General features: G+C 57.0%; 1 protein-coding gene across 1 annotated transcript; it reads left to right on the top strand.

The window, feature by feature from the left end:
• On the top strand, window positions 1-25,257 carry MECP2 (methyl-CpG binding protein 2). Its single transcript, XM_067543175.1, is given in 4 exon segments — window positions 1-85; window positions 19,170-19,475; window positions 20,237-20,927; window positions 20,929-25,257. Coding segments are annotated over 4 exon segments (1,350 nt in total). The 5' UTR covers window positions 1-50; the 3' UTR covers window positions 21,247-25,257.
• The last annotated feature ends 1,994 nt before the right edge of the window (window positions 25,258-27,251 follow it).

Genomic DNA, 27,251 nt, shown 5'->3' with positions numbered 1-27,251 from the left:
CTGTTCCCCCCCGCTCTCTCCCTCCCCGTGGGTTCTTCGCTGCGAAGAAAATGGCGGCGGCGCCGAGCGGAGACGAGGAGAGATTGTGAGTGGCCGGAGGACGCGGGGGGGGAGACTCGAGGACGGGACCATTAGCCCCCCTCGCGCGGGGGGAGTCGGACGGGCCCATCTCGCGGGCCCTGCGCCAGGAGAGGAGGGGGAGCGCGCGCGCGGGGGGCTCGGCCGTTGGTTTCTTCCCGCTCACGGCGGCCCCTCCTCCCCCTCCCCCTCGCGCGCGTGCGGGGGGTCCCGAGTGCGTCACAGCGGCCCCCTCTGCCCGGGGCGGGGTGGGGCCGTCCCTCACCTGGGGGCGGGGGGAGGAGGCTGGGGGGAAGGAGGTCAAAGGGTAACTCGCGCCAACTCCCCCCTCAGCGCCGACCCCGGCCCGGCTCCCGCCTGCCCCCCCTCCACCCCCCCGGCCCGGCTCCCGCCTGCCCCCCCCCCCGTCAGTCCCCCCCCGGCCCTGCCCGGCTCCCGCCTGCACCCCCCCGTCAGTCCCCCCCGGCCCTGCCCGGCTCCCGCCTGCACCCCCCTCCACCCCCCGGCCCGGCTCCCGCCTGCCCCCCCCCCCCGTCAGTCCCCCCCCGGCCCTGCCCGGCTCCCGCCTGCACCCCCCTCCACCCCCCGGCCCGGCTCCCGCCTGCCCCCCCCCCGTCAGTCCCCCCCCCGGCCCTGCCCGGCTCCCGCCTCCACCCCCCGGCCCGGCTCCCGCCTGCACCCCCCTCCAGTCCCCCCGGCCCGGCTCCCGCCTGACCCCCCCGGCCCGGCCCGGCTCCCGCCTGCACCCCGGCCCCCCCCCCCCCCCGTCAGTCATCCCCCGGCCCGGCCCGGCTCCCGCCTGCACACCCCCCCCCCCCGGCCCGGCTCTCGCGTGCCCCCCCCCCCGTCAATCCCCCCCTCCCCGGTGCTGCTCACACCAAGGCTGCCAGGGGGTGCCACTCGCGCCATGTGGCCCAGCCCCCCGCGCGCACCCGAGCCCCACCGCTGCCCCCCAGTGCCGCCCCTGCCTGCGCTGTGGGGCCGCCTGGACCCGCTCCCCCAGCTCGGGTAGCGCTCTGCGTGGCACCGGGGTGCCCCCGCCATGCCAGCCCAGCACTGGGCGCTGCCCAGCCTGGCTCACACAAACCGCCCCGGCCCGTGGGGCTGCCCCGGCGCTGCCTGACTCTCTCACTTCAAGTGCTGTTGTGCCACCCCAGCGCCACTCTGCGACTCCCCTGCCATTGCCTCGGCTCCACTCCCGTCAGCCCTTCTTCTCACGCTGACCCGCCCAGGCGCAGCTCATGTCCCCCCGTGGCCTTCTGGCTATGCCCGGAGGTGCTGCCCGGTCCTGCTCCTTTGCGCTCACACCACCCCAGCCTTGAGGCACGGTAGACTCTGGGCGATCTCCCCAGTATTGCAGGCTCACGTTACCCCTGTAACACCGCTCATGCCAGCCCCCCGTGCCCTCCTGACATTGCTCACCCCACCCACACCCAGGCCACAGATTAATGCCAACCCTGGCACCCAAGTGCCCTGCTCTGCGTGCTTGTGCGGGCACCTTCCCTCCCTACGTACGCCGGCCCGGCCCGGCCCGGCCCGCTCGCGCCAAGGTTCCAAGCACCAAAGCATTGTCCATCTCGTGCCAACTCCTGCAGCATCACAGCCATGCTGCCCCCAGGCACTCCCACCAGCCCCACTGGTTATCGCAGCGCTGCCAGCCACCTGCACCCCGTCCCACTGGGGTCACCTTCGGGACATTTTCCCTCCTCAGGCATCAGTTATTTACCCCGATCTGGCATCAGGCTTCCTCTTCCCCCACCCTTCTGTGTATCGTGGGGATGGCCTCTCGTGCCAGTCCTGATGGGATTGCTCTGTTTACCTGACAAAATCGCGGAAGATTTTACAAGGGGTGTGTGACACTCGCTCCTTGCATGGCATCAGAATCAGGCGTAGAGGAGCCAGGATCTCCAAAGGAGACAGAAAAGTACCCTTCTCTGGGGAGTAACTTTCTGAGAGTGCAAAAGAAGTTATGCTCGCAACTAGCACAGGCCGTGTCTAGAACTTGGATTACTGGGAGTTTGGGTTAGTCCGTGTCTGGTGAATTGGCGTGTATGTGTAATCGAGGCGGTTCTACATATAGTCTATATTAATGCCCCAGACCAGGGCTGTAATGATTTCATTGGCGCTTCACCATTGCCATGCATTGTAAACTCTGTGGGGCTGAGACTGTCTCTCTGTCTGGCTTTAATAAGTGAATAAGGGAGAAATTTGAAGCATCAGTGTGATTGGAGGAAGCTCCTGTAAAAAGCTGTTCTTTCGAGCGAGGAGTGTGAAGAGATGTTAACTCCCGTGTGACTGTTAAGCTTAAATATTTGAATTAGTGTTTAGGGAACTAGCATGAAGCTGGACCAGAAGGAAATGGTTACAGGCAGGGTGGTTTTTGAAGGAGAAATGACCCGACTTGGCAGTTGAACCCCAGTTTTATGGAGAATGATCTCTCATTTGGCAAGACCATGCCGATCAGCCCCTAGCTGGCTGCATCAGTTTCGTTTTGATGGCAAGTTACATCTTGACGCTGCATCTTGGAGATGCGGTGTCAAAAGGGGAATCCGGTTGGTCAGCTGAAGCACCGATGGTGCAGGGTCGGCTGGAGAGGCTAGAAGGCACAAGAGGCTGTTATAACCTGAGCTGGGGTCCTGTGAGTTACCAGACCCATTGCATTTAATTGTTTATTCTGACACTTGTCTGCTTGCTTAGACCCCTGGGGTTTTAATGCGTTTGGAGAAGGGATGGCTCCCTCCAAGCACTGGCAAAATGACCCAAGTGCCAGAGCTGGCCGGGGCCGTGTTTTCTTTGGGCTATGAGAAGTCCCGAAGTTCAGCCAATCACAACAGCTTAGGTAGCAATAAAGGAGAGCAGCTGGCAAAACTACGGCTGCAAACCCACGAAGCAGGGACTGTCCACTTGTCCCCCTCTCAGCCCATGTTCACTGCGCGCCCTTAACAGCGAGCGTTGGAAAGGGACCAGATCATTTAAATGTTACGCCCCGTCTCTGAGAGGCTCAAACGGGGGACAGCAGCAGCTCATTGAGCGCATTCCTGGTCGGATGTTTTCTGTCTGTCTTTCGGTAGGGAGCCTATGCCACAGCTTGCCCAGTGTCTATCCCAACCATGCCAAAAATCAGATTGGTGTGAAAATCCTGAGCTTTTTTGCCCCTGCCCAAATATTTGGTTGCTAGAGGGTTTGTGCTCTTGGGGATTGTTTTTTTTGAGGATTTCTCCAGATTTGTGAGCACTGGAAATTAACTGGTGCCCGACATTCTGCCCATGCTCAAGTGACTCCAGGAGCTGGGGCTTTGGGGAAAAAACACCAAATGCTGAGAGACTTGCGACATATGCACAAGAATTGGCTGTGCTGGTTGGGACTTGCCCAGAGCAATGGCTTCCCGTGATGTTGGTCGGGGACACCCATAGCGATGGGGGTGCCCGATCCAGGGGGTGGGAAGGGAGCCTGTGCGAAGCCTGGTGTGACGGGGGGCCCCCATTGTTTGGCTGCAGCAATGCAGGCACCCGATCTCGGTCAACGCGGGTTTGCCTGTCACAACCGGGGCCTCCCATACTCGGTACTGCTGTAATAGCAATGATCACTCAGGCTATGTCTACACTGATGGTGCAAATGTGCCGCTGCCAGATAGATGTGTCCGGTTTGGTTGAGCGGCAGTGAAGACGCGCTCAATCGATCCGGAAGTCGATCTAATAAAACCATCTCCAAAAAAAGCCTAGTGCTGCGTGGATGGGTAAGCATTTCCCGTCGGCGCAGCGTAGCGGGGACGGTGTGCAAAATGGGCGTCACGAAGTCAGTGGGACTCTGCGTAGCCTGCGTAACTCCTGTCGGCTGCCTCCGCATTTGCCGATCAGTGTAGACCAGGCCTAAGAATGTGTGCGTTGGGAGTAGACACCTGGCACACGTTGGTTCGTTAGTGGCACTTGCAGCTGCTGGCTTGCTGCACCTTGGAGGGCGGAGCCCCTTCATCGAAGGTGGCCGGGCGAGCTGCGGAAGTCCAGTGGGCGGCAGATCAAGCCAGGCTGCTGTTGACTTTGGCAGTGCCACGGGGATTATATTTTTGGAGGCTGCCGAGCAGTTTCTTCTCTGTCTCACGCACCTGGCCTGTGTCTGTGTATTCGAAGGGACCGTACTGTGCCATTTGTCTAGCTCGCAGACTGCTGGTGGGTCTTGGTCCTTCAGGTGCTCGCTGGGTGCAGTTAGGGTGCTGGCCACCTTTCTCTCCTCTCTGGGAGCCATCAGTTTGGAGGCTGGCTTGCTAGAAGATGCTCCGGTGCTTGCCCAAAGCTTCGGGTTTGTTTTTCTCTTAGCCGCCACGCTGATCGCCTCCTCTGCTCAGCATCTGTAGCTTTGTGCATGAAGTGAGCTTCGGAGCTCTGTTCCTGTCACTGGGCCGAACTCTGGGCCTGTTGTCCATTTCTTTTTTGATTGTGAATCTGAAGACCCTCATGCAAGGTGTGGTGGTGACCACGGCAGGGGTTTCCCGCCAGGATTCTCCAGACAGGTGTCAAAATCTGTGGCTGTGTGAAAGTATTATGTGGAGTGGCTTGGGATTGGCTAGACTGAGTTAGAGGCGGCATCCGTGGTAGGAAATCAGGCCTGACTCTGCAAGCCTCTTGTGATTGAATGTGTGAGCGTCCTCCAGGGTAGGGCCTGTGCTTTTGAGAATTCAGGGAAGCCCCAGCCCGCACCACCACCCCAGTTTCTAAAAGCACTGCCATTCGTGAACGCCTCCATGTCCGTTTCTGCTCAGGACGCAGAGGGCTTGATTCCCAGAGGTGATCTCAGTCGGCACTTGTGAAAACCAGGCCGGAGCTGGCTTCAGTCAGGAAGCGCTTTAACACGTGTGTACCCCGAGCCCACCCCAGCGCTCTGAGAGCCCTTCTCTCCCATGCACGGCATTGATATTCAAGGTCTGGATGTGTCAGTGTGGCTTGGAGCAGCTGTTTCTGGCAAACGTTAAAAGCACCTTTGGATCATGGGAGAAATATCCCATTGCCTTTCCCCACCAAATCTGTGACTTGTAGGATTTGAAAGCAGATACTGAAATCCATTTCTCCTGCAAACAGCAGCTTGGGTTCAGGTGTGGGTTGTGAACCCGCTCTCTGCCACAGGGCGAGGCAGGGAGCAGAAAGTGAAACTTGCTAGAAAGGTTGGCTCTGGCCCGGGACTGCAGGATGCCTGGGTTCCAGCCCTGGCTTCTCTGCTGAGTCTCCTCGCTGGCCCAGGGGGTGAATTTCACCTTACTTCCCGCTGGCAGTTGCATCCTGGAAGGCACAGTCGTCCCTGCTTGGCATGGGAGTTGCTGCACAGGGCCCACTCTGCCAGCTTACCCGGCGGCATTCGGAAGGGTACCATTTTATTACTGATTTGTATAATGGGGGTACGCCGAGATCCCGACCGAGAATGGGTCCCCGGTGTGCCAGGCGCTGCGCAGAGAGGCCCCTCCTGCCTTGAGTGAGATCTGAGCCCCATTGTCTCTCTGGTACTCCTGCTGCTCGATAAAGATCGCGGCCCCCTTGTACCAGACTCTGCACGGATCCCCCGCCGACGGCCTCAAGCATTAATTATTCTTCTTTATGACAGCGGAAGGCCATTCTGTCACTCGCTCTGGTAGAAGGGACAGGCCGTGCTGCCCATCTTATCCCCTGGCATGGTGGAGGGTGGAGAACATCCATTTCTTTTTCCCTATTTAGACTGGAAGTTCTTTGGGTCAGGGATTGTCTCTCGCGATGTGTCTGTACAGCACCTGGCGTGATGGGGACCTCTGGTCTCTGGCCAGGGGGTGTCTGTGCAGTGTCTGAGGTGTGGGGGTGTTGATCTCACATTGAGGGAGAATCTGTGCAGTGCCTGGCACAAGGAGGGCTCTGGCTTTGGAAAAAGGGGGTTGTGGGCATGACGAGGGCTGTGATCTCAGTTGGGGTCTGTGCGGTACCCAACACAACAGGGATCCCAGGATCAGAGAAGGGGGGTTCTGTACAGTGCCTGATGCAATGGGAACCCTAACCTGTGCATGGCGTAATGGGAGGTGTCTGTGGTGCCCGGCACAACACAGCAGTACGGTGGCACAAAGAGCAAGCGTGCATCCCAGCGAACTCCGGCTAGTTCCTGGTTCCTGGTGTTCAACTGCCATGACCCTTCTCAGATGCGAAGCCCGTCTGTCACCACTGCTTTGGAGCCGCGGGAGCTGCACGGCAGCAGACCTTGGTGGGTCGCACATATGGCACGAGTGGGGGTGTGTGCTTTTCATTTCCAGCTAAAATCCACCCCCCTTGCAGATGAAGCTGGTGATCCCTGCAGGCACTGGCGTTGCACTGCTGCCTCCTTTCCTGTCCCCTCTGCCCAATGCTTTTCTTTTTGTTGGGTGCATGCTTCAGCGGGCTGAGGTCCCAGAAGCCAGGCAGAGCCAGGGCAGTCTGGGCAGCCTGTGGAAGCTGGAAGATAGTTTAGCAAAGGGCATCATCTCCCCTCCTGTACTTTGAGGGGGAAGAAGTTGCCCACCAGCCAGGAGTTGCAGGCTGACTGATGCAGAAGATCAGACGATGACTTAAATGTCTTAAAATCCACAGGCTGGATCTTACAACTGTTGCAGGGCAACTGAGCTGCTTGACTTTCCGGAGGAACTACAGCCGATATGAGCTGGCGGGGGATCCGGGCCCGGTCTCTGGTGGTGCTGCGGCCGATTGACACCAGCCGGGATGTGGCGGTTGGAATCTGTGATGTCCCTCCACAGTGGGACACAGGAGTGAAATGCGCCGGGGAGAGAGTCTGGGTGGTTTTGCCCCAATTGCGTTGATGGAGGGGAGGGGGCATGGCACTGGGGTCTCATATTGGGGGGCTGGGGAGTGCCTGCATTTAAAACACTTTCCCCACCATCATCTTCTCTTTCTTTTAAAAAGAGTCGTTTATAAATTCTCCGGCCCTGAGGAAGGGGCTAGGGTTGGCAGCCGGGCTCCTCGGGCAGGGCGGCCTTGGTTCTGTAGAAAGCTCCCTCCCGTTGCTGGATCTGTCTGAGCAACTTGCTCTCACGATTCCAGCCCAGGCTCCTTCGTGGCTGGAAGGGGAACATGTGCTGTTACTGCTCCCCCTCCTGCCACCCGCCCCCCCCGGCAGTGGGTGCAAACGTCCCAGCAGCAGGGCTTTGTCCCCGAGCCAAGGCGGTTCCCGTAACTCTCCCTGGGCTGCACCTGGAACCCAGGCCAGCCGCACCCTCCATAAGACCTGAAGTCATGGGGGGCTGGATTCTCTGCTGGGTGCTGATGGCGAAAGACCCATGGATGTGTGGGTAGGGTGCGTGACTCTCTGCCCCAAGCGGCTCTGGAGGCTGTGTGTTGGCGTCATGTTTTCAGCACCGATCCACGGGATCAGGCTCCTTTTTGCCGCTACTGTTGACCTTATGCTCGAAAGGGGTCCCCCGAATTACAATGCTGTGTGCTGCTTTCATCTGGAAATCCCCCCGCCTGCACGCACACACTTTGCTATGCGGCGAAGTGAACTCCTGCCGGTTTCTTTAAACCTCGGCCTTGAATTTTAAAAAGCTGGTGGCACAAAAGGCCCCGGGTTGCTTTCTTTCGTCCCTTTCTGTGGGAGAGGAATGACCGAGCGTCTGAAAAGGGGTGAGTGAATCGAACTTCTGTTGAGCTGCCTTCTGGGGGAATGAATACGCCGTCTCTCCCCCCACTTCCGCAGTGGAGACAGCATCCGTCAGCCCCTCCACCTTGCTTCCTTGCAAATGTCTCTTGCTGCTTTGCCAGTTTCAGGGGTTGCTGTTCGTGGCACTGCCACCAAGTTGCCCTGTGACTTTCAGCAAGTCAGTGCACCTCTGTGCCTCAGTTTCCCCCCTCTTAGCTTGTCTGTCGCTATGTGTCTGTCTGTCACCTGGCACATTCAGGGGCCCCCTGAACCCCAGCTGAGGTGGAGGTCTGTGCAGTGCCTGGCACAGATGGGTCCTCCCAAGCTTGGGATGAACAGAGCTCCCGAATATTGGCTGGGGGGGTTGATGCAATGGAGTGCCCAGTCACAGCCAGGGGGGTCTGTGCGGGGCTGCATGACGCTGGGCATGGTGGGTGCTACCCTCCCAATACTCCACTTAGCTCAGTGTTGGACGCCGAGTTGCTCGTTGGTGGGACATGGCTGAAACCCGGCTGGGCAGGATTCTGCGCCCTAGGTACGCTCGATGCTGTCCTGATGCCAAGCTGTAATGATTTAAAACCCCCAAACCCAGAGTTCAGTTCCTTCGTGGCATACGTCCAGCTCCCAGACTCCGGCGTCTTGCGTCGGGTCTGTCGCTCTGTTTTCCAAAGAGCAGAAGGATCTGGTCCTGCTGAATCTCTTCCTGCCTGCCGTCAGCTGCTTTAGGCATGGTGAGCAGTTAGCTGGGCCTTCCTCGGCTCATCAGGGCGTATCTCGCTTGTCTCTCTCTGTGGCACCCAACAATTCAGTGTCCTGAGTTCTTGAAGTGTCTGCTCAGACTCTCAGGACCTGGCGAAAGGAGCGGTGTGTGCTCCACGGGAGAGCACCGCTGGACAGGTCGCCTCGCCCACTTTTACAAGTCAAGGGGAAGTGTTAGAGGGCCGTGCCTCCCGGTGGTGAGTTCGCTTTCAGGCTACATGTGACCGTTGTGTTGAGGGGGCCTCGTTGTCTAGCCTGCTGAGTGGGGCATGATAATGATAATGAGATTAGCCTTTTTCACAACTGCAACACATCGTTGGCTCTCATTGAATTTGTGATCCACCGTGACACCCCCCAGATCCTTTTCAGCAGTTCTCTCACCTCGCCAGTAGTTAGACATTTGATTTTTCCTTCCGAAGTGTAGTATTTAAATCAAAATGTTTGGATAATGTGGAAATGCTTTGTTTCAGCGTCGACTTTTTAAAATCATACATTATATTATCATCTAGAATGTAAAATAAAATTGAAACATTCCTATAAGGTCAAAAAAAATCATTACCATTAAAACATGTTGAAATTGGCTGTTATATTAGAATTTGGAATACTAAACAAAATACATTCAGAAATGAGAAATGTTCCACTCAGGTGGGAATTATTCCTTTCAACTTTGACTTTTGTAAACATTCGGTATTGCAATTTTGAATAGAAAACACATTTTAAAATGAGAGATGTGAATGTTCTCAGAAGGTTGAAAAGTTTAGTTTCAATTCTCTCCTCTCCCACCAAAACGAAACTTCCTCAAAATCAACATGCTCCCATGGAAAATTTTATTTTTGATGGAAAAAGGTTGGGTCAGAAAATTCCCCCACTCGTTACAGATTGTGCAGCATTCATTCAGGTACTGTAATTACAGGAGCCATTGAAATACAGATGAGAGGCAGCCCCAGGCGGAGGGCAGGGCCGGATTGGACTGACACCTCTCAGTCCATGGCCAGGTTTTAAGAACTTAGCATTCAGCATGTTTGTGACAGAACGTGGCAGGAGCAATCCAGGGCTGGCCAATGTGCATCATCGGGGTGGGACTTTCTTCCCTCCACCATGGCCAGCCTTCAGAAGAGACTATATGGACCGTGTAATTCATCTCTGCATTACCTTCATCCGTAGATGCTCATGCTTCTACTCCAAGCCCGGACGCCTGTCTGGAAGAACTGCAGATGGCGTATGGAGTGAAACTGACTGACCTGTGCCATGCAGGAGATCCAGCAAGTAGTCCCTTCTGGCCTGGAAACTGTATCTATGAATCCTAGATCCAGATTTTGTACGTTCCTTCACTATAGACCTGCTGAGTGGTGTTCTTACCTGGGGCTCCATTGCACGGACGCCATAGAAGGGGCCTCTGGGCCAAAGCAGTTGGTAAAACTTCTGTAGTTAAAACCACGGGACGAAGACTTGCTGGGCAATGTGAATGCAGGAAGCATTGCAGAAGCAGTGCAGAGGTCTGGCTAAATTTCCTTACACTTCTCTTCCAGCTGTCTGCCTTGATGCCGCTAGAATCAATGTGATGAGTGACGGGTGTTTGCCTGTGGGAACGCAGGACTCTCAGGCCACCTCATCATATAATCCCGTTAAGAAACATCCAGCTCCATCTTCCACCTGGTCAGGTTGTTTTCTACCTCTTCCTCTTGGGGGCTGTTTGAGAACCTCCCTCCTCTGACAGTTAGAAACCTTCTCATTTTTCAGACTCCGTTGATTCCTGGCCAGTTTATCCCATTTTTTCTTGGGTCAACATCATCCTTTGGTTTCACTGGTTCTTCACCTTTCCTGGTGTGTACCCCCACGATGTATTTATGGGGAGCAACCGGGTTCCCTCTCGGCTTTTGCTTTAGACTACACAAGCTCCGCCCTTCCTCATAGGTCTCCTCTCGAGCGGTCGGCTCCTCGTAGCCACTTTTCTCTGTGCCTGTTCCAGTTTGGATTCCTCTTGGGTGTCCAGAATTTGGGCCCGGAATTCCTGATGAGGATCTTCTCAGTGCTTGGTCCCATGGTGTCAGTACTTCCTGAGCTTTCCTGGAAATATATCCTAGGGTGGCCCTTTTTAGGGCTGCGTGCTGTCACAGTGAGCGATCGGTCGACAGGAGACGATCTATGAGTGAGTGTGGAGTGTCCTTTCATGAAGCGGGACTTCTTAGGTACTGTCTGTACAGCACCTAGCGCAATGGGGTTCCAGGCCTTGACACGGCTCTCAGGTGCTATTGCCAAAGAAATAACCCTGTGGCGCATTAGCCCTGGGTAGGATTCCACCCTGACATGCTCCGTTGTCATGTCAATTCATAGATTCCTAGAGTGCACGGCCAGAGGGAACCTTTGTCTAACGCAGGCCCTGGGCCAGCCCTGAAGCATACCTCCAATCCTGGTTTAAAAATCGCTAGTGACTAGAATCCCCCGTGACTCTTGGTAAATTGTTCCTGTGGCCAAACCCCTCGTTAAAACCTGCCCCTTGTTTCCAGTCTGCGTTTTCCTAGCTTCAACCGTTAGCCCTTTTGTCCGCTAGATTGACGAGCCCTCTTCCCACACTGCTGTTCCTCAGGCGAGGATGCAGAGACTGGGAGAAAGTCACCGGAACCATCTCCCTGTTTAGCTGACGAGATCGAGCGTGAGTCCAGAATGAACCTGCAAAAGCCTGGGCTTGGATTTAGCTCTCTGGGCGGCCGTGGGACTCTGTTCTTGAGCGTCCAGGAGGCGTTGTGTGATATCAGCACCACGTCTGCAGCTGAGGATCAAGGTTCGGGGGGGGAGGGGAGGGGCAGGACTCCTGGGTTCTATCCCCAGTGCTCACATCTCTGTGGAGAGACTGAATGGGGGGGACATTCCTGAGTCACCCCTCAGGCCTTGGTGTGGGTGGGGGTCAGATTGGCCCTGTCATCAGTCAATGTAGTGGTTGATCCTGGTCAGGTGGGCTTGAGGGAGTCCGTCTGTCCGTCCCTGTCCCGCCCCCACCTGCACAAAGTGGGGACCCGTTGGGTAGTGTGTTAGCAACCTCATGATTTACAGGATAATAGCACCAGCCCCTCCTGAGCGAGGGACCCCCATCGTCGGGCTGGGCACTGCACAGATCTCCCCGATTGCTGGCAGCACCCTCCACGTGCCAGGCGTTGATCGGCTGCCTTCCAGGCAGGACTGGGGCTGTGTTGTGTTGGGCATAGCCCCAGCCTACAGAGACCAGGCAAAGTGCAGGAGACAGGAAGCGGGCAAGGGAATTAGCCAGATCCACACAAGGAGGCTGTGGCGGACCCAGGTGTCTCGGGGCTTGCCTCAGCTGGGAAATGTACCGGACATAGTTGTTCCGGACTGAGATGTCTGCAGCAGGTCTTCATTGAAAGAACTGTTCTGCTGTCGCGACCTCGGTATGTTTTCTAACCCGACTCTGCCACTCAGACGATCTGAACGGCCGTGGGTTTGACACTTCTGCCAGGGACCACCACCGGCATGGACGCAGCCCTGGGCTGAATGGCTCTCCAGAACCGCGTCTGGACTGGAACTTCCTGGTTCCAGCAGAATGAGTAGCTCTCTTGGGATAGCGACTTTCTTCCGCCCTGGCAAGGCTTCGGTGCCTGGGAATTGTGCCCTGTGCAGTGGCCAAACACGCTCTGGTCCATCAGGCTACAGCTGTTCCAGCTCCCTGAGCCATCAGACTGTGGGCCTGTCCAGACCTAGATGACTCTTCCCAGCATCTGGAAAGCCCTAATTGCTCTGTCGTGCTTGGACCATGCAGCAAACTGCGTCTTTCCACAAATTACAGGGCGCTTCATGCAGCCCTGCCCGTGTGTGTCCCCAGCGGTTTCTGCTTTCCTAAGCCCAAGGGCTCCCTGGGGAACTTGTGGCCGCTCAGCCAGGCAGCCCCGGCTGTGTTTGCGCTCTGGCTCGGGGAAGGCGTTAGGATCCTCTCTGCCCTGATGCTCCGTCTGTGTCAATTTCTGCAAGAAAGAAGCCCCGACGTATCAGTGCTTCGCACTGCACCATGCTGCTGCCTGGAGCAGATCGAGAGGCAGCAGAGGAGTCTCGTGCGGGGCGCTGCACGGACCCCCCCGACCGAGGTCAGAGCCGCCGGCTGTGCTGGGCGCTGCACAGACCCCCCCCAGACTGAGATCAGGGCCCCCGTTGCATGGGGTGCTGCACAGACCCCACGCTCCCTCAAAAATCAGGACCTCTGTGGTGCCGGACGCTGAGCAGACTAGATCACTGTTCATCGTGGGCGTGGTTGAAACCTGGGGAGGCCCCTCTGGGGGCAATATGTGATGGGAGCCTTTGTCACCGGCCTTCGACACAAGCGAGTGGAAGCGTCAGCGTCTTGACAGGGCTGAGATTTGGAGTCATTTGTCGACAGCTCGGTGGCGGGCGGCGGACAGAGGTTCCAGCTGCTGCTTTGCCCCAGGGGTGAAAGAACGTGGGCGTGTGCGCGTGCAAATATCCGCGTGCAAAGCTGCGAGGCCGGGAGCTGCTGACATGCCGGTGCTGTCTGTCTTCTGGTAGAATTGGGCTGATCGGGCAAACGGTGCCTTGCTGGCGGAGCGAAGGCGGGACATTCTAGGCTGACTTGTGGGTCTGAGAGAGCCTGCGTCAGCGAGCGCAGAGCACCTGGCGAAATGTGGGTCACCTGCTCCACATTGCCAGGCCCAGGCCCTGCGCCTGGGAAAATTATGATTAAAAATGAGAGAAACTGAGCCAGTGACGTGCGCCTGAATGCCGTGCTTTGGGGAGACCAGAGCAGCATTCACTCTGAAACCTAATGACAGCCATGTACGTGCTGGCCCAGTTCCAGATCCATCCGAGTGTTCATACTGTCCCTGTCTTCCCGCCCAGCTTGTAAGGCCATCCCAGTGGCTGTGTCATCGGAGCATTACCAGCCCCCTTGGCTCGTGGTGGTGGTAGTTTTACAGACTGGACACTGAGGGGGGCAAAGCAACGCACCCAAGGTCTGTGGCAGAGCCAGGAATCGAGCCCAGCCCTGTGTCCTCGCCCGCGCCACTGCACTGCCACTTCCTGACCTGTGGCTGACTGGGGAGCCCAGCGCCCCGAGGGTGCCCTGAGCCCGCGGTGCCCCAGCTCTTGGGTGTAACGCAGCGTGGCAGAATTTGACGCATGTTGGGTTACAATTTCCATGGATGAGATCGATGTTTGTTTTGAAGCATTTTTTTCTCTTTTCATCAATTTAAATGTTCCCAGTTGCAGGAAGTACTGGGGATCGACAGCAGTCACGTCAAATTGGAGCTTTGTAACCATCAGAACACAAATTGTCCATGTCCCGGGTCAAACCACACACAGGAAATCTCCCGCAGCATTTTCTTCCTTTGCTCTCTGCGTTCGCAGTCATGGAAATGTTCCTTTTGTCGGCGTGCGTCTGGCAGTGACACCGACAGCAAGTGAATCCTTCCAAGTGTGACTGTGGTTTCCGCTCGTCGTGGGACGTTCGCTGGCGTGGCTGGACCATCCCTTTCCACATGGGCGCCTCTGGATTTGCAGTGTCTTTGCTTTGGGCAGTTGATAATGGAAGTGGAGATAACAGCGAGGATCTGGCCGGGCTCTGTGGCGTTGCTAATTATAGCGTGTCCGCATCCGTCTGTCCCGCCTTGCCACCCCCTGCTGGACGGGCTGTGTGCGTGGGGCTCGCGCTCCGTTTCCCTCCTGACTGGAGAGATCCGCCCTCCTCGCCGTGCTCTCTGGGACGTGACGATAATTTGCATTCCGGTAACACGGGCAGGTCCTGAGGTCAAGGCGCGTCATGCCTGTGCCGCTCCCCCCTTCCTCCCCACACACGAGATCAGGGCCCCCGTCGCGCACAGACACTCCCCCAGCCAAGTTCAGGGGCCATCTCATGCTGGGTGCTGTGTAGCCCTGGTGCATAGGGGGGCTCTGATTTTGGTTGTGGGGGGATCTCTGTGGCATGGGGGGAGCCTCTGTCTTGGTGGGGGTCTGTGCGGGAGTTCTGATCTCCATCTGGGGCTGCCCCAGCAGCGCCCAGTGAGCATGCCTCCCCCTCCCCCGCAGGCCATGGCGGGGAGTCGGTGTCTAACGGGGAGGGGGGGGCAGGTCTCTGAAAACGCCGAGAGCCGCAGGTTCTGTCTGTGAGCCCCGAGCGCCATCGTGTGCCCGTCGTGTGAACTGCGGGGCTGCAGGCCTGGTTCGCCCGCCCGCTGGGCGTTGCTCTCCAGCTGGCCACATGGAGCAGGGAGAGGGCGGCGCTGGAAGGATCATCCCTGGCAGGTTGGGGCATCCCAGCTGCCCCTGGCGCCACTGAAGCTGGGAGGCCGCTTCAACTCCGAGCCCTGCCCTGGATCCTGAGACAGCCTCGTCCCCCTCCCGTCACACGGGGAGAAGCCTCTGTCCTGTGCGGATCAGAGCAGGGAGCGCCCCTCCCCACGCTGGGGGCTCCAGTTTGGGGCTGGCCTGGTCCATGCGTTGTGGGGGGTTCCTAGCAGAACCCAGCGCAGGCCCTGAGTAGCTGTGCCACTGGTGGGTACAAGCGAGCCCTCGACTGGGGGGTCCCTGCCCCAGCACCGTGGATCCTGCCGGCTTTGTAGGTCGTTTGCTATAAGGCTTCTCCTGGGGGCTATTCTTAGCCCCTCTGCTCCCCTCATCGCTGCAAGGGACACCCCCCAAGTGTCCACACGTTTGTCCAGCAGCGGGGCACTGCTGGTGTCTGCGCCATGCCCGGCATGGGTGGCCCTGAACAGGGCTACCGGGCTAACAGCCAGTGGGGGGCAACAAGCCCCGGCCACGCCAGCCCTAGCAGGAGGGATGAGGAGTTGGGGGACAGCAGACACTGAGCTTCCCATCCCCTCCACACCCCCCACCTCCTGGCTGGTGAATTTCAGGGCCAGGGGAGCCGGTGTTTCTGCAGGGCTGTGGGTGTGATGCACAATTACCAGGGGGTTCCCCGTCTGTCCCCCAGGGGATCCGAGGCAATGCCAAGGGGAACGTTGCTTGGCTTTATTCTACCCTGAGAGGCAGCCACCTCTGGGGTGGAGCAGCCTCGCCCCATACATCCGGCCCTGCTCAGATGCAGCCACCTCTGGAGTGGAGCAGCCTAGCATCATGCACATTGAAGAATGGGTGTGACACAAATACAGCCACAGCCAGCCAGGCAGGTTACACTCTCCCCATGCAGCATCCGAACTGTGGTGTTAAAGCTCGTCTCATGAAGGGAACAGGCTTGTGGCACGAGCTGCCACGAGGGAGGCTGCCTGAGTGTGCAGAGAGCCTGTGCCTCTCACAGCAAGGGGCTGCAGCTGGCATCTGCTTCCGCCTTGAGCCAGGCGTCCTCGTTAAAGGGGCCTGAGCCGCCCCAGTGTCTTCTCTTGTTCTCCACCAGCTGGCTTGGCTTCCAGCAGGTGGCGGCTGGCTGCGTACGTGTGCAAGCGAGCCTGGGGCAGGCCTGCGCCTGGCCGGGGAGCGTGGCCCCTCTGTCTGGCCCAGCCCTGGAGCCTGACTGACCAGCTTGCGGTTTGATGGATAGCATGGCTCAGAGCCCACAGCACCCCACACTGGGACACAGTCTGTGCCTCGGTTTCCCCACCCATTAAAACGGGATCCTCCTGGGATAAGCCTTCATTCCTACATGCTGACATCCCACATCGTGAGCAGGGGGCTGGGTTTGTAAAGGACGCCGTGCCCCAGTCGTGTCTGCGGGGGTTTGGGGCAAAGGTGAGAAGCTGCCTCCTCAGAGCCTGCTGGCTCTGACCCCCCACCCCTGGCTTTATGCTGCTCTGACGACGATGGCTGAAATCCAGCTCTGGTGGATCCGCTGGGCCAGGCCCGAAGAGCGTCCGTCCACCCTCTTGGCGTCACACGTGGCTCCCGTTTCACCACACCTTTTCCAGGAAGCAGAGCGGCACCAGGGCCTGTTGCTTACCAACATTTTGGGGGTTTTCTGCAGTATTAATTATAGCTCAGAGCATCTAGACGCTTCCTATTTTCTCCCCTCTCTCCCTCCTCCGCATATATCTCAGCAGCTGGGTTTACTGCTGACTTCGGCACAGAGACCTCAGCAGACGTGAAATGTCCAGGAGCCTAGATGAAGGCCAGAACGTGGGACTGGAGATGATCTCTTGGGTCCTCGAGGTTATCCCGGCTCCCTGCCCTGTCACATCGGCCCCTTCAGAAATGTATTCAGCTCTGTCTTCAAATGAGTCCTCGTTCGCCCTCCTGTGGGGGCCGGAAACTGCTAAGTCCCACCCTCAGTTGATCTGTGGCCAGTTTATCCCCATTTGTTCTTGTGCCAACCTTGTCCTTTAACTTCAGTAGCTTCTCTCCCTCCCTGCTGTATTTAGAGCGACAGCCCCCCCCGCCCACCTGCGTCTCTGGCCAAGCCAGCCGAGTTTGCTCACTCGTCACTCCGGTCCCGTTGCTGCTGTTCCGTGGTGTGATGTCTGCGCCAGCATCCAGCCTGGAACGTGTGGTCGGTACTGGTCGGAAAATGGGATTTGCACCACGGGAAATTCGGCCCTTTGGAAGTGGGGTTTGACATCCGACACGGAACCACGTGGCTCAGTTTTCACGGAACAGAAGTTCTGAAACATCCAATCGTTTCAGTCACAGAAACCAATGAAATAAAATATACATAAGTGTTCTAGATATTAAAAGGAATATTTGATTAATATATGTATAAACAAAATGTATTTACTTCACCAGGTTGTTTTGATATAAAATGTTAAATCTATAGATATAAAAATATAACCATGTAAAAATGACTAGTCTAATAAAAGTCCTAATGAAATGTTTACGCGTATTGAATCTTAGATGATATAATGGGTTAAGCAAATATAAAAATATTAAATAGCTATAAAATATAGCAATATTAAAATTGTAAAGGAAAAAAAATGCTAATAAAAATCCAGCTGCAACATTTTGCCTTATCAAATTATTTTGATCATATAAAATATTAGGTATCAATATCCGTAAATGTCAAACAGTACTAAAATTAATATTCGGAGACGTCTGAGCTGTTTTACCTTAATTCTTCTGTTTTGATTGTCAGAATCAGATAATATAAAACACTAAATGTCCCTATTAAATATATAAAAGTACGTATTAAAATAGATATAATTTCATCACCTAAAAGTCTAAACAAAATTAAATGACCTGGGAGTCGGAACGTATTTACTGCATAGTTTCATTTTGACGTTCAAACATTTTGTTTCAAGTGCGTCCCAATATAATATTAAATGTAGCCTGCCTAGAAATACATCTGAAAGTTGTAATGAAATGAAATTAGCCTAGAACGTTCTAACTGTATCAGATCGGTTTGGTTCGATAATGTCGAACCATAAGAAATCCTATCTATAACGTTACGTAAAATACATACAAATATAACCACTCAAATTCAATAAGAGTTGACAACATTTGACCGTCTCAGATTGGCCTCTGTTGATGTCAAAACATTGTGTACGTGTACTGTACAAATCTGGGAAGGTTGCCGGGGTGTCACCTGTCCATGGTCGCTCTGACGCACTGAGTGGCTGTTGAGTCAGCGGGAAGCGACGGAAGCTGCTCCAGGCGGGGTGGAGCAGCCTTGTTTGGAATAACAGCAGGGTCAGTGAACGGCTAGCAACTGTCCAGCCTTTAAGTTCTCAGCCGTTTTCAGCTTTTTTCCCTTTCCCAATCACGCCCACATGGCAGCAGGGACTTCCAGCGAGTGGAGAAATGTTCTCTGAGAGTCTAAAGCGAGTGGAAGAGAAGAAGGCTCTGAAGCCGTCTGGAATTGTGATGTCGAAACCCAGCACGGAGCAGCACGTACAGTGTGGTACTGAATGGAAGAGAGAGATCCACTGTGATCTTATCTGACCCTCTGCACTCCGTGAAATGTAGCGAGCCTCTAGAACCAGAATCCCTTTGGACCCTTCCGTTTGGATCCCAGAACAGACTCCATTCATGAACGCGCGCATTAAATCTGTGACTGTGTTCGTAACATTGCAATCGTGTATTTTGACCCTATTTAAAAGAGAGAGTCTAAATGCTTCCTTTCAAAATGTCTGTATGGAAGATGTCCCATTCCCGCCAGACGTTTCGGCTGGGACTGACCGGCAATTTCCCACCGGGGACCTCAGTTGCTCCCAGATATCAGCTCCCCTTTCTGGTTACACATATTCCCCTAATTTGCTGCCGGTTGGCGGCGCCTGTCCTGTCCTCGGGTTGCGAGATCAAAGACCCTGTTGCTGACAGACGCCTCCTCGCTCCCTGCTTCTAGATTGAGCTCTGAGCTTGGGCAGGGCGGACACAGCAGGAGACACTGCTTTCTATCCAGGAGTCTGGGCTTTCCTTCCAGCCAGGAGTAGCCTACCTGGTCCCATCCGCCTGCCCACTGTCGTGTGTAACTATCCTGGGGGGATTGGGACACCCCCCCCCCGGCACATCGGGCGCTGCACAGACACCCCCCCACCCCCGAGAGATCGGGGTTGACAGCCAAAGAGCTCCCACCCTCTATAGCCGAAGCACCGGACTGGCTGCAATTGACCCGCTGTGGCTGGGAAGGGGCGGAGGTCAGGATGCGGGAGGGAGAAGAGCAGGGTGCTTTGGCCATTTGGCTGCGTGGCAGCTCGTAGCCAGGGAACCTTCCCAGAAGCCACAGAGATTTAATGGGGTTTGACTGGGAGTTCTCCCACGGGCACCCCCAGCCCTGACACGTCTCTTTGATCCCCTAGGGAAGAAAAATCAGAGGACCAGAACCTGCAGGGCTTCAAGGACAAGCCCCCGAAGGCCAAGAAGGTGAAGAAGGAGAAGCAGAGGGAGGCTGAGCCAGCCGAGGCAGGCAAGGCGGAGACGTCTGAAGGAGCCGGGGCTGCCCCGGCAGCCCCCGAGGCCTCAGCTTCCCCCAAACAGCGGCGCTCCATCATCCGGGACCGCGGCCCCATGTACGATGACCCCACCCTGCCCGAGGGTTGGACGCGCAAGCTGAAACAGAGGAAGTCAGGCCGCTCGGCAGGGAAGTACGACGTCTACCTGATCAAGTGAGTGGGGGGCGGGACGGGGCTCCCAGCCTGCCCCACGCCTCTGGTGGGGGGGCAGGACTACAGCTCCTAGGCTGCATTGGGCCTCTGAGGAGGGGGCATGACTACGGCTCCCAGCATGCATTGTGCCTCTGGTGGTGACGGTGGTGGTGGGAGGGCAGAACAACAGCTCCCAAAGGGCATTGTCCTTTGTGGGGGAGGAATACTAAAGTTCCCAGCATGCACTGTGTCTTGGGAGAGGGCAGGACTACGACTCCCAGCATGCACCGAGCCTCTGGTTGGGAGTGTCAGGACTACAGATACCAGCCTGCACTGGGCTGTTGGAGGGTGGTGCAGGACTATAGCTCCCAGCATGCACCTGGCCTCTGATGGGGGGGGGGGGGCATAGGGCTCCCAGCATGCACTGGGCCTCTGCTAGAGGGAGGGTCAGAACTACAGCTCCCAGCATGCATTGTCCCTTGGGGGGGCAGGACTACGGTTCCCAGCATGCAGTGCTGCTCTGGGAGTTGCATGCTGGAATGTGTAGTTTTTCAATGGGGTCTGGTTAAAGGCGCTCCCAGCATGCCGAGCTCTTCTGCAGCCCAGGAGCCTGGCCCATTGGCTGGTTAAAGACACAGGTGCCCCTGAGGTGAGCCATAGCTCCCAGCATGCTGCGCTCCTCTGAGTGCACCCCACACGTCTCCGGCCCCACCGCGGCTCCCCTGCTAAGCAAAAGGTGGCCCACCTGGGAGAACCTCGTAACCCCCGTTCTTCCCCCGCAGCCCCCAGGGCAAGGCCTTCCGCTCCAAGGTCGAGCTCATCGCCTACTTTGAAAAGGTAGGAGACACCTCCCTGGACCCCAACGATTTCGACTTCACGGTGACAGGCCGGGGCAGCCCGTCGCGGCGAGAGCAGAGGCCCCCCAAGAAGACCAAAGCCCAGAAGGGCCCCGGGACGGGGCGCGGGCGGGGCAGGCCCAAGGGCAGCGGCTCGGCCCGGCCCAAGGCGGCTGCCTCGGAGGGCATGCAGGTCAAGCGGGTGATCGAGAAGAGCTCGAGCAAGCTGCTGGTCAAGATGCCTTTCCAGCCGGGGCCGCCGGGGGGCGCTGGCGGGGCGGGGGGCTCCGCCACCACCTCGGCGGCCCCGGGGGCGGGCGGCCGGCGGCCCGGCCGCAAGCGGAAGTCAGAGTCGGACCCCCAGGCGCTGCCCAAGAAGCGGGGGCGCAAGCCGGGGGCAGCAGTGGGCGCCGTGGGGCCGGTGGTGGCCGAGGCCAAGAAGAAGGCGGTGAAGGAGCCGACCTTCCAGGCCGTGCAGGAGACGGTGCTGCCCATCAAGAAGCGCAAGACCCGCGAGGCCGTGGCCCTGGAGGTGGCCCCGCCGCCCCCCGAGCGCAGCCCCAAAGGCCCCCGCCCTGGGCGCCGCAGCAAGGAAAGCAGCCCCAAGGGGCGCGGGGGCAGCGCCGCCCCCGCCTCCCCCTCCCCCTGGCCGGAAGGAGCCGCCGCCGCCCCCCCCTCCGCACCAGCTGCCCCCCGCCCCTCCGGCCCGGCCCCCCGCCAGCCCCAAGGACAGCGTGAGCCCCCCCGAGGCTCAGGACTTGAGCAGCAAGGGGCAGCCGGAGAGCGACGGCTGCCCCCCGGAGCCGCCTAAGACTCAGCCGCCGGCCGCGCTCTACAAACACCGCGGGGAAGGGGACCGCAAAGACGCTGTGTCCTCCTCCGCCACCCTGCCCCGGCCCAGCAGCAGAGACGAGGCGGTGGATACCCGGACGCCTGTCTCCGAGCGCGTCAGCTGACTTTGGGCGGCCCACGGCTAGCGGGACGGACAGACAGACAGACACACCCCCCCCCCGACGAGAGGCAGCTGCTCCTGGGTAGGGCTCCGGCAAAGCACCCCCTCCCCCACCCCACGGTGCCCCCTGGCTTCCACCCCCCCGTTCTACCCCCCCCATTTTTAATACCAAGAAGCACAGTGAGGGGCGTGGAGATCTCACCCCTCCTTCCCCCCAGGGTTGGAAGCCACTTTGCACTTTTTCTATAAAAGAGGGGTGCCCCATACCCCCCGGATTTGGGGGTCGGCCCCAACCCCCCCCAGCTCCTTCCTCAATGCTTTGCTGCGTATACTACTGACCAGGCCGGCTCTTTGGTGGCAGGCATCCCCAGCCCAGCCCCTGCTCTCCCCCAGCGGGCAGGGTGAAGGGGGACCCGTGTGTGAACCCCCCTTCCAGTGCCATGTAATGTCCTCGTCTAGTCTTCAGCAGCGATCGGGTTTTGTTTGGGGAGGGCCCACATTGTGATTGTGTGTGTGTGTGTGTGTGTGTGTGTGTGTGTGTGTGTGTGTGTGTAGGGGGAGGGCGAGGGCTGCACTGAGAGGAACCAGCCCCTCTCCCCAGACCGAGCCCCCTGCTAAGAACCCCCCAGTCGGCAAAGCAGGGTGCTCACAGCCTGCTCCCCCCGCGGGGTGGGACTGGGGGCGCGTGCCAGGCTGGCCCGTGCCGAGGGGCCCGAGGAACGACAGTAACATTCTTCCAGTTCTTTTCCACGTTACTAGCTTAGGAAACCATTTGCACTAACCAGCCTTTGGCCGGGCGGGGGCTCTACCCCCAGCGTGTGTGAAACTACCTGTAACTCTTGGATCGGTACGGGGGGCCGGGAGGGCAAAGCTCTGAGCGTCAGCAAGTTTATAATGGGGCAGTTCTGGGAGGGGGGAGAAATCCAGAGCTCCCCAGTAGCAGTGGCGCTCCGCCCCAGCCCCAGCCGCACCCCCCAGCCTAAGGGGCGGGGCTTGTGTTGCTGGGCGGGGGACCTAGTTGGAAAAAAATCCGAGTGAGGCTGTGCCTTTTTTTTTACGATGGACATAAAGGGTTCAAATAAATCCCTGCCCCCACCATGGGTGCAAAGGGGAGGGTCCTATTGTTGTTTTGCCCCAATTCGCTCTGCCCAAACCCCTGGGGCTATGAGAAATACACCAGAAATACGCCAAACTAAGTTGTGTGGAGGGAGATGAGGTGCAACTCCCCTGGATAAGAACACCATTGTTTTTGCTTCACTGCAATCAGGAGTGAGTCCGAATTGACCGCAGGGGAGCTGAGAGCAGACTCCAGCCCGGCCCCGTTGCAATCAGGAGTGACTCCAGATTGACCACAGGGGAGCTAAGAGCAGACTCCGGCCCGGCCCTGTTGCAGCTGGGGGAGCTGAGCTCCACATTTATTCCAAAGAATAACTAAACCCCTCCCATTTTTCACTGTCTGCGGGCAGCCTTTTCCAGGGGAGACCAGACCTGAACCTGGAATAAGAGCTTCTAGTTTTGTTGTGAAACAAACCCACCCCGCCTCCCCCCAGCACCAGCAGACAAGGCCTCATTTCTGTGGTGGCTGCCCAAAGCAGGCCGTCTCCACGCTCGGCCGCCCGGGACTTGGCCGTGCTTGGCGGGTGAAAAGGGGGTCCCAAGGGCGATCCACCACCCGTGGGAGGGTCCGGCCATGTTCATGGTTGCAGCTCGGCAACGTTTTCCCACAAAGACGTGCTGCGGAGGGTGACGCGTGCCCCTGTAGTGGTTCACAGAGGTGTCCCCCTGCAGCTTGCCCCCTTCCCGCTGCTCTCTGGAGCCACGGGCTCTCCAACCCCGTTAAAATCCCCCAACGTGTGCCCAGGGTGGGGCGCCGGCCAGCCAAGGCCCCTTTGTAGCACTTTACTCTCCCAGCAGCCCTTGTTCGCAGGGTGGATCCTTAGGGAGGTGGCCCCCCCTTGAGGTTTGCGGCCCAGGGCGGGGGGCGTGAGCAGCAGATTGGGACTGAAGTGCCCGTGGGAGTTGAGGGTCAGGACTTGCCCTTCGGCACAGGATGGGCAGCAGAGGGGCAGAGTCTGAGTGTGGGAGGTTTGACCCTGGCACGGGGTGTCTCTCCCCACTAAGTCCAGCCCCTGCCGGTCTGTGTGAGCCCCAGGATACCTTAGCACTGAAGTGGCTGGTTTTATTGCAGGGGGTCCGGAGCCTGGGCAGGAAGGGTGCCCGTTGGGAGCTGCCCCAGTCCTGCGACGAGCCAGCTTTCCAAGCATCTGCCCGCAGGGCTGGCCCCGCTCCCCCCCGGCCCAGCACAGCCCCAGCCTGCACCCTCCAGCCGGCTGCTGGTTGGCGCCGAGATCCGTACTTTTGCACTTTAAGGAGGGCAGTGGGGACTCGTCATTGAATGTCTCTATTTTTGCTTAGGTTTCCCCTCCCCTGACGACAAGGGTCTAGCAATTTAGCTGAGAGGTGCCAGTGGGGGGTGAGGGACCTTACACCAACCAGGACAAAACTTCACGTCTGCCGGTTGGCAGCTGAGCCGTGATGGGGCCAGATCAAAACAGTCCCTGCATTAGAAACTGGGAACCGCCTCTCTGGCGCTAAAACTGAGGAGCAGTCAGTGGCCTCTGTCCTCCTGGACACCAGCCTCTTTCCCCAGCCTGTTGTGCAAACAACACTAACAGTGGATTGGTGGCTGCAGTGGGATTTAATTGGGACCCCAAGACCAGGAAGCCACGAGGGAAGTGCTGAGACGCTCATTTTTAGCCCTATTCTTGTTCCTGCCTGGCCAGGTCAGCTCTTCTGTCCCCACTCCCCGAAGGTTCAGAGTGAGTTGGACTGGATAAAACACGGGCTTCCTCTGAACCTCCATTTCCCGCCCCCCGATAGCTTTGGGAATTGACTCCCCCCAGCCCCGTGAAATTCCTCCCTGTGCCATCAGTAGATACCATCTAGAGTTTAACGGCTCGGCTTGATTTCTGTTTTCAAGGTGTGGTGGGCATGTGATTTCCTTCTATTTTTCTGATTTATTTTGAAATACACCCTGTAGAGCCCCCAAAGCATCGGATTTGATCTCTCTCTGTATATTGCATTATAAACCAGTGGGGATTGAATTTCTTTTTTTCCCTTCTCTCTCTGCTTTGGATCGACAACAGCGACTGAGGGGGATTTAAACAATTCACTCCAAAACACCTGCCTGGTGAGGGAGCACAATCTCCCTCGTGCTTCTTTTACAGTATCCCTGCTACTTACTAGCATAGGACAAGGGACAATACACAGATCCTTCCAACCTGCCTGCCCGTAGCTTTCTCTCCGACCAGAGCTGTGATCTTCGCTTCTCTGGTTAACCCCCACCCCTGGCTGCAGTGTGGAGGAGTGAAGGGGGAGCTAATGCTTTAGAGTGCGGGGCTGGGGTTTTTTGCACTCCTCTGCTTGTATTTCAACTCCTGAATTTCTCCGATCTTGAGGGAGGGGGCTGCCTTCCAAGCTCCCGTCGCAATGTGTAGACCACTCGGAGCCTGGCTGGGGTTGGCCAGGAACTCCCTTCGTGGTGGAATCGGGGCCCCAGCAGGTACCGGATCGGACCCTCCATTGCTCTCTGCGACCTTGTGGGCATCTCTGGCAAGTCAGCCTGCTCCGTGTGCGCATCGCCGCTTCCTCTTTGGCTGCTTGGCCGATCTTCCTTAGAACAACGAATCTCCGGCTGGCATTGAGTGGGCACGACCCCGCCAGCTGCACACCTGGCCCTCCGCCGTCGCAAGGGAGCACGTGAGCAGCCACAGACTGCTTCCTTAGGCAATGCACACATGCCTGCGGGAGAAGCTGGAGTAGCCCCTGAACGTAGCCGGGGTCCCTCGGGAGCGTGTTCCTCAGTGCTGCCCCACTGACAGAGCAGAGTGCCACGTGTGCCCACGCTGGCATGCAATCCGGGGTACGCTGAAAGACCGTTCTGGCTTCATTTAAGTTAGCAATAGCCGCTCGGGAAGGAGCAGCTTTGAGTTGCTGTTCTTCCAAAAGCCGAGTAGCCCGAGTGTTCAGCTTCCACGGGAGGGGACGGGAAGATCCCGAAGTGTCCAGATGCTTCCACCGTGGTTGTCTTCCTGCCCTCCTCCAGATCCATGCCCCCTCCACTCCCCGCTGCCCAAGCCTTGGCTGGGATTTCACCCCAGAGGGGAACAGAGGGAGGCCGTGGGATTCCTCCACCACCCACACGTAATCTGTTGAGTGCAAAAAATTAAATACGTTGGCAAACGTCCCCCCCTCCCTAGGGTCAAGGGCCGCGTCCTTTCCCCTCTGCTTCCGTCAGACAGCATCTTTCTGCTTTCAAGACTCAGTAGTGATTGTCATATGACCAAATATTACCAGGACTGTTAATCAGTATATGCTGAGTGCTTGCCCTTTGTATACAGATGTAAACTCCCCCGTGTATATCCAACTCTTTCTAGCGAGAGGATGTTCTGTTAGTTTTTTTTTCCTTTTTGGTTTTAAACAAGTTGTTCTTTTATCTTGTTGAAAATTCCAGAGAGAGACAGACAGACACACACACACACAGAATTGGGATTTTGGTTTACTTTTCATTTTTCCTGCCTCTGCTAGTAGTTTCTTGGGGAAAAAACAAAAACCGTGGTGTTTCGAGACTTTATATTTGTGTGTCATTTCTTTTAGTCTTGCCCAGTCAAGTTTAAAAAAAAAAAAAGAGAGAGAGAGAGCCAGAGAGAGGAATGTTGGTGAAAATCTTCTGTGTTTTCTGTTTTCCTTTTGCGATGATCTGCAGGTCTGTATCGTGAATGTTTCTGGAAAGTAATTGTCCCAAACACAAATGTTTCCACCACGGTGCTTTAAAAAAAAAAAAAAAGCCCCGAGAGCTTCCAATCTAAATGTGTTTTGCTCCCACTTGCAACAACAATCTACCCACTTCATTGCTGTTGCAGCCAGCTGCGCTACTCACCTGCGGTACTCACCATTAGAGGCTTGCAGCTCCCAAGTCCAGTCAGCAGACACCTCTTGAATCTAACAGCCAAAGGCAGAGCAAGGTTGGGTGCCTGGGAGCTGATACTAGGCATGGTGCAGGGGGCGTGAGGTGCAGCCTTTTAACGAGGACGTTGACCATTCGGACGGCCAGTTCACGCAGGGTGTCCATCACATGCCATGTTTCAGTCAAAGTTGGTTTGGCTTTTCTAAGCGCTATAGCCCAGCTCGGGTGGAGGAATTGCTGCTGGGGCGCGTCTCCAGCCTTGGGCAGAGTGGAGGCTCCTTCTGGCCTTGACAGCTAGGAGTCGAAACCAGCTAATTATTAAACCTTCGACCAATTTCCGTTTCTAGGTGAAGCAGTGGAATAAAAAAATGACCATTAAAGGGAGAGTCAGCTCTAAAAGCCATGGCCCCACTGTTAGCATTTCCCTCGCTCTGTCAGCGGAACGAGGCCAGCTGAGATCTGGGCCCACTGACGCCAAGGGAGGATGCCAAAGCTGATCAGAACCCTAAAATGTGAGGCTCAAGCCAATACCATCTTTAAATGATTTTCCCTGCAGCTGACAAAGCTGGCTCTGTCGTTTCATAGCGTCCCTGACTGAATTCCTGTTTGAGCGAGAGCACTGTCGGATGGACAGCAGGCGGAGGGTTATTTAAACAGCCAGGTGCCACCAATGGCAGGGATCAACCCCAGAGCTCCTGAGCAGAATGGGCTAACTGGAGAGGATAGCACCCTCAAATCTGGATGAGAAACCAAGGGAAAAAAGCCCACATCCCCTAGTTTAATTTCAACTCCATCTTCAAGTGGATCCTAGAAGCTTTTGTCTCTCCCAAACCAGCCTGGCCAAGACTGGTTTAAACAGAAGAGGAGACTGTAAAAAATGAAGAAATGTGTGGGTGGCGCTAGCGGAGTTCTGGGAGAATTTGGAAGGTTTGGGGGAAAGCAGGAGACAGGCGACTCCAGGAGGTGGAGCACACCCCCGTTTGATTACCTGGGTGTGTCATGGCCGGGCTACACAAGCTTGCTGCTGGTGGGATCCCAGGTTT

This window comes from Emydura macquarii, unplaced genomic scaffold (assembly GCF_026122565.2).
Source record: "Emydura macquarii macquarii isolate MOO-44397 ecotype Brisbane River unplaced genomic scaffold, CSIRO-AGI_Emac_v2 contig_796, whole genome shotgun sequence".
Taxonomy (NCBI): Eukaryota; Metazoa; Chordata; order Testudines; family Chelidae; genus Emydura; species Emydura macquarii.
Note: the sequence above shows the minus strand (reverse complement) of the source record. Positions and strands in the feature narration are given on the sequence as shown.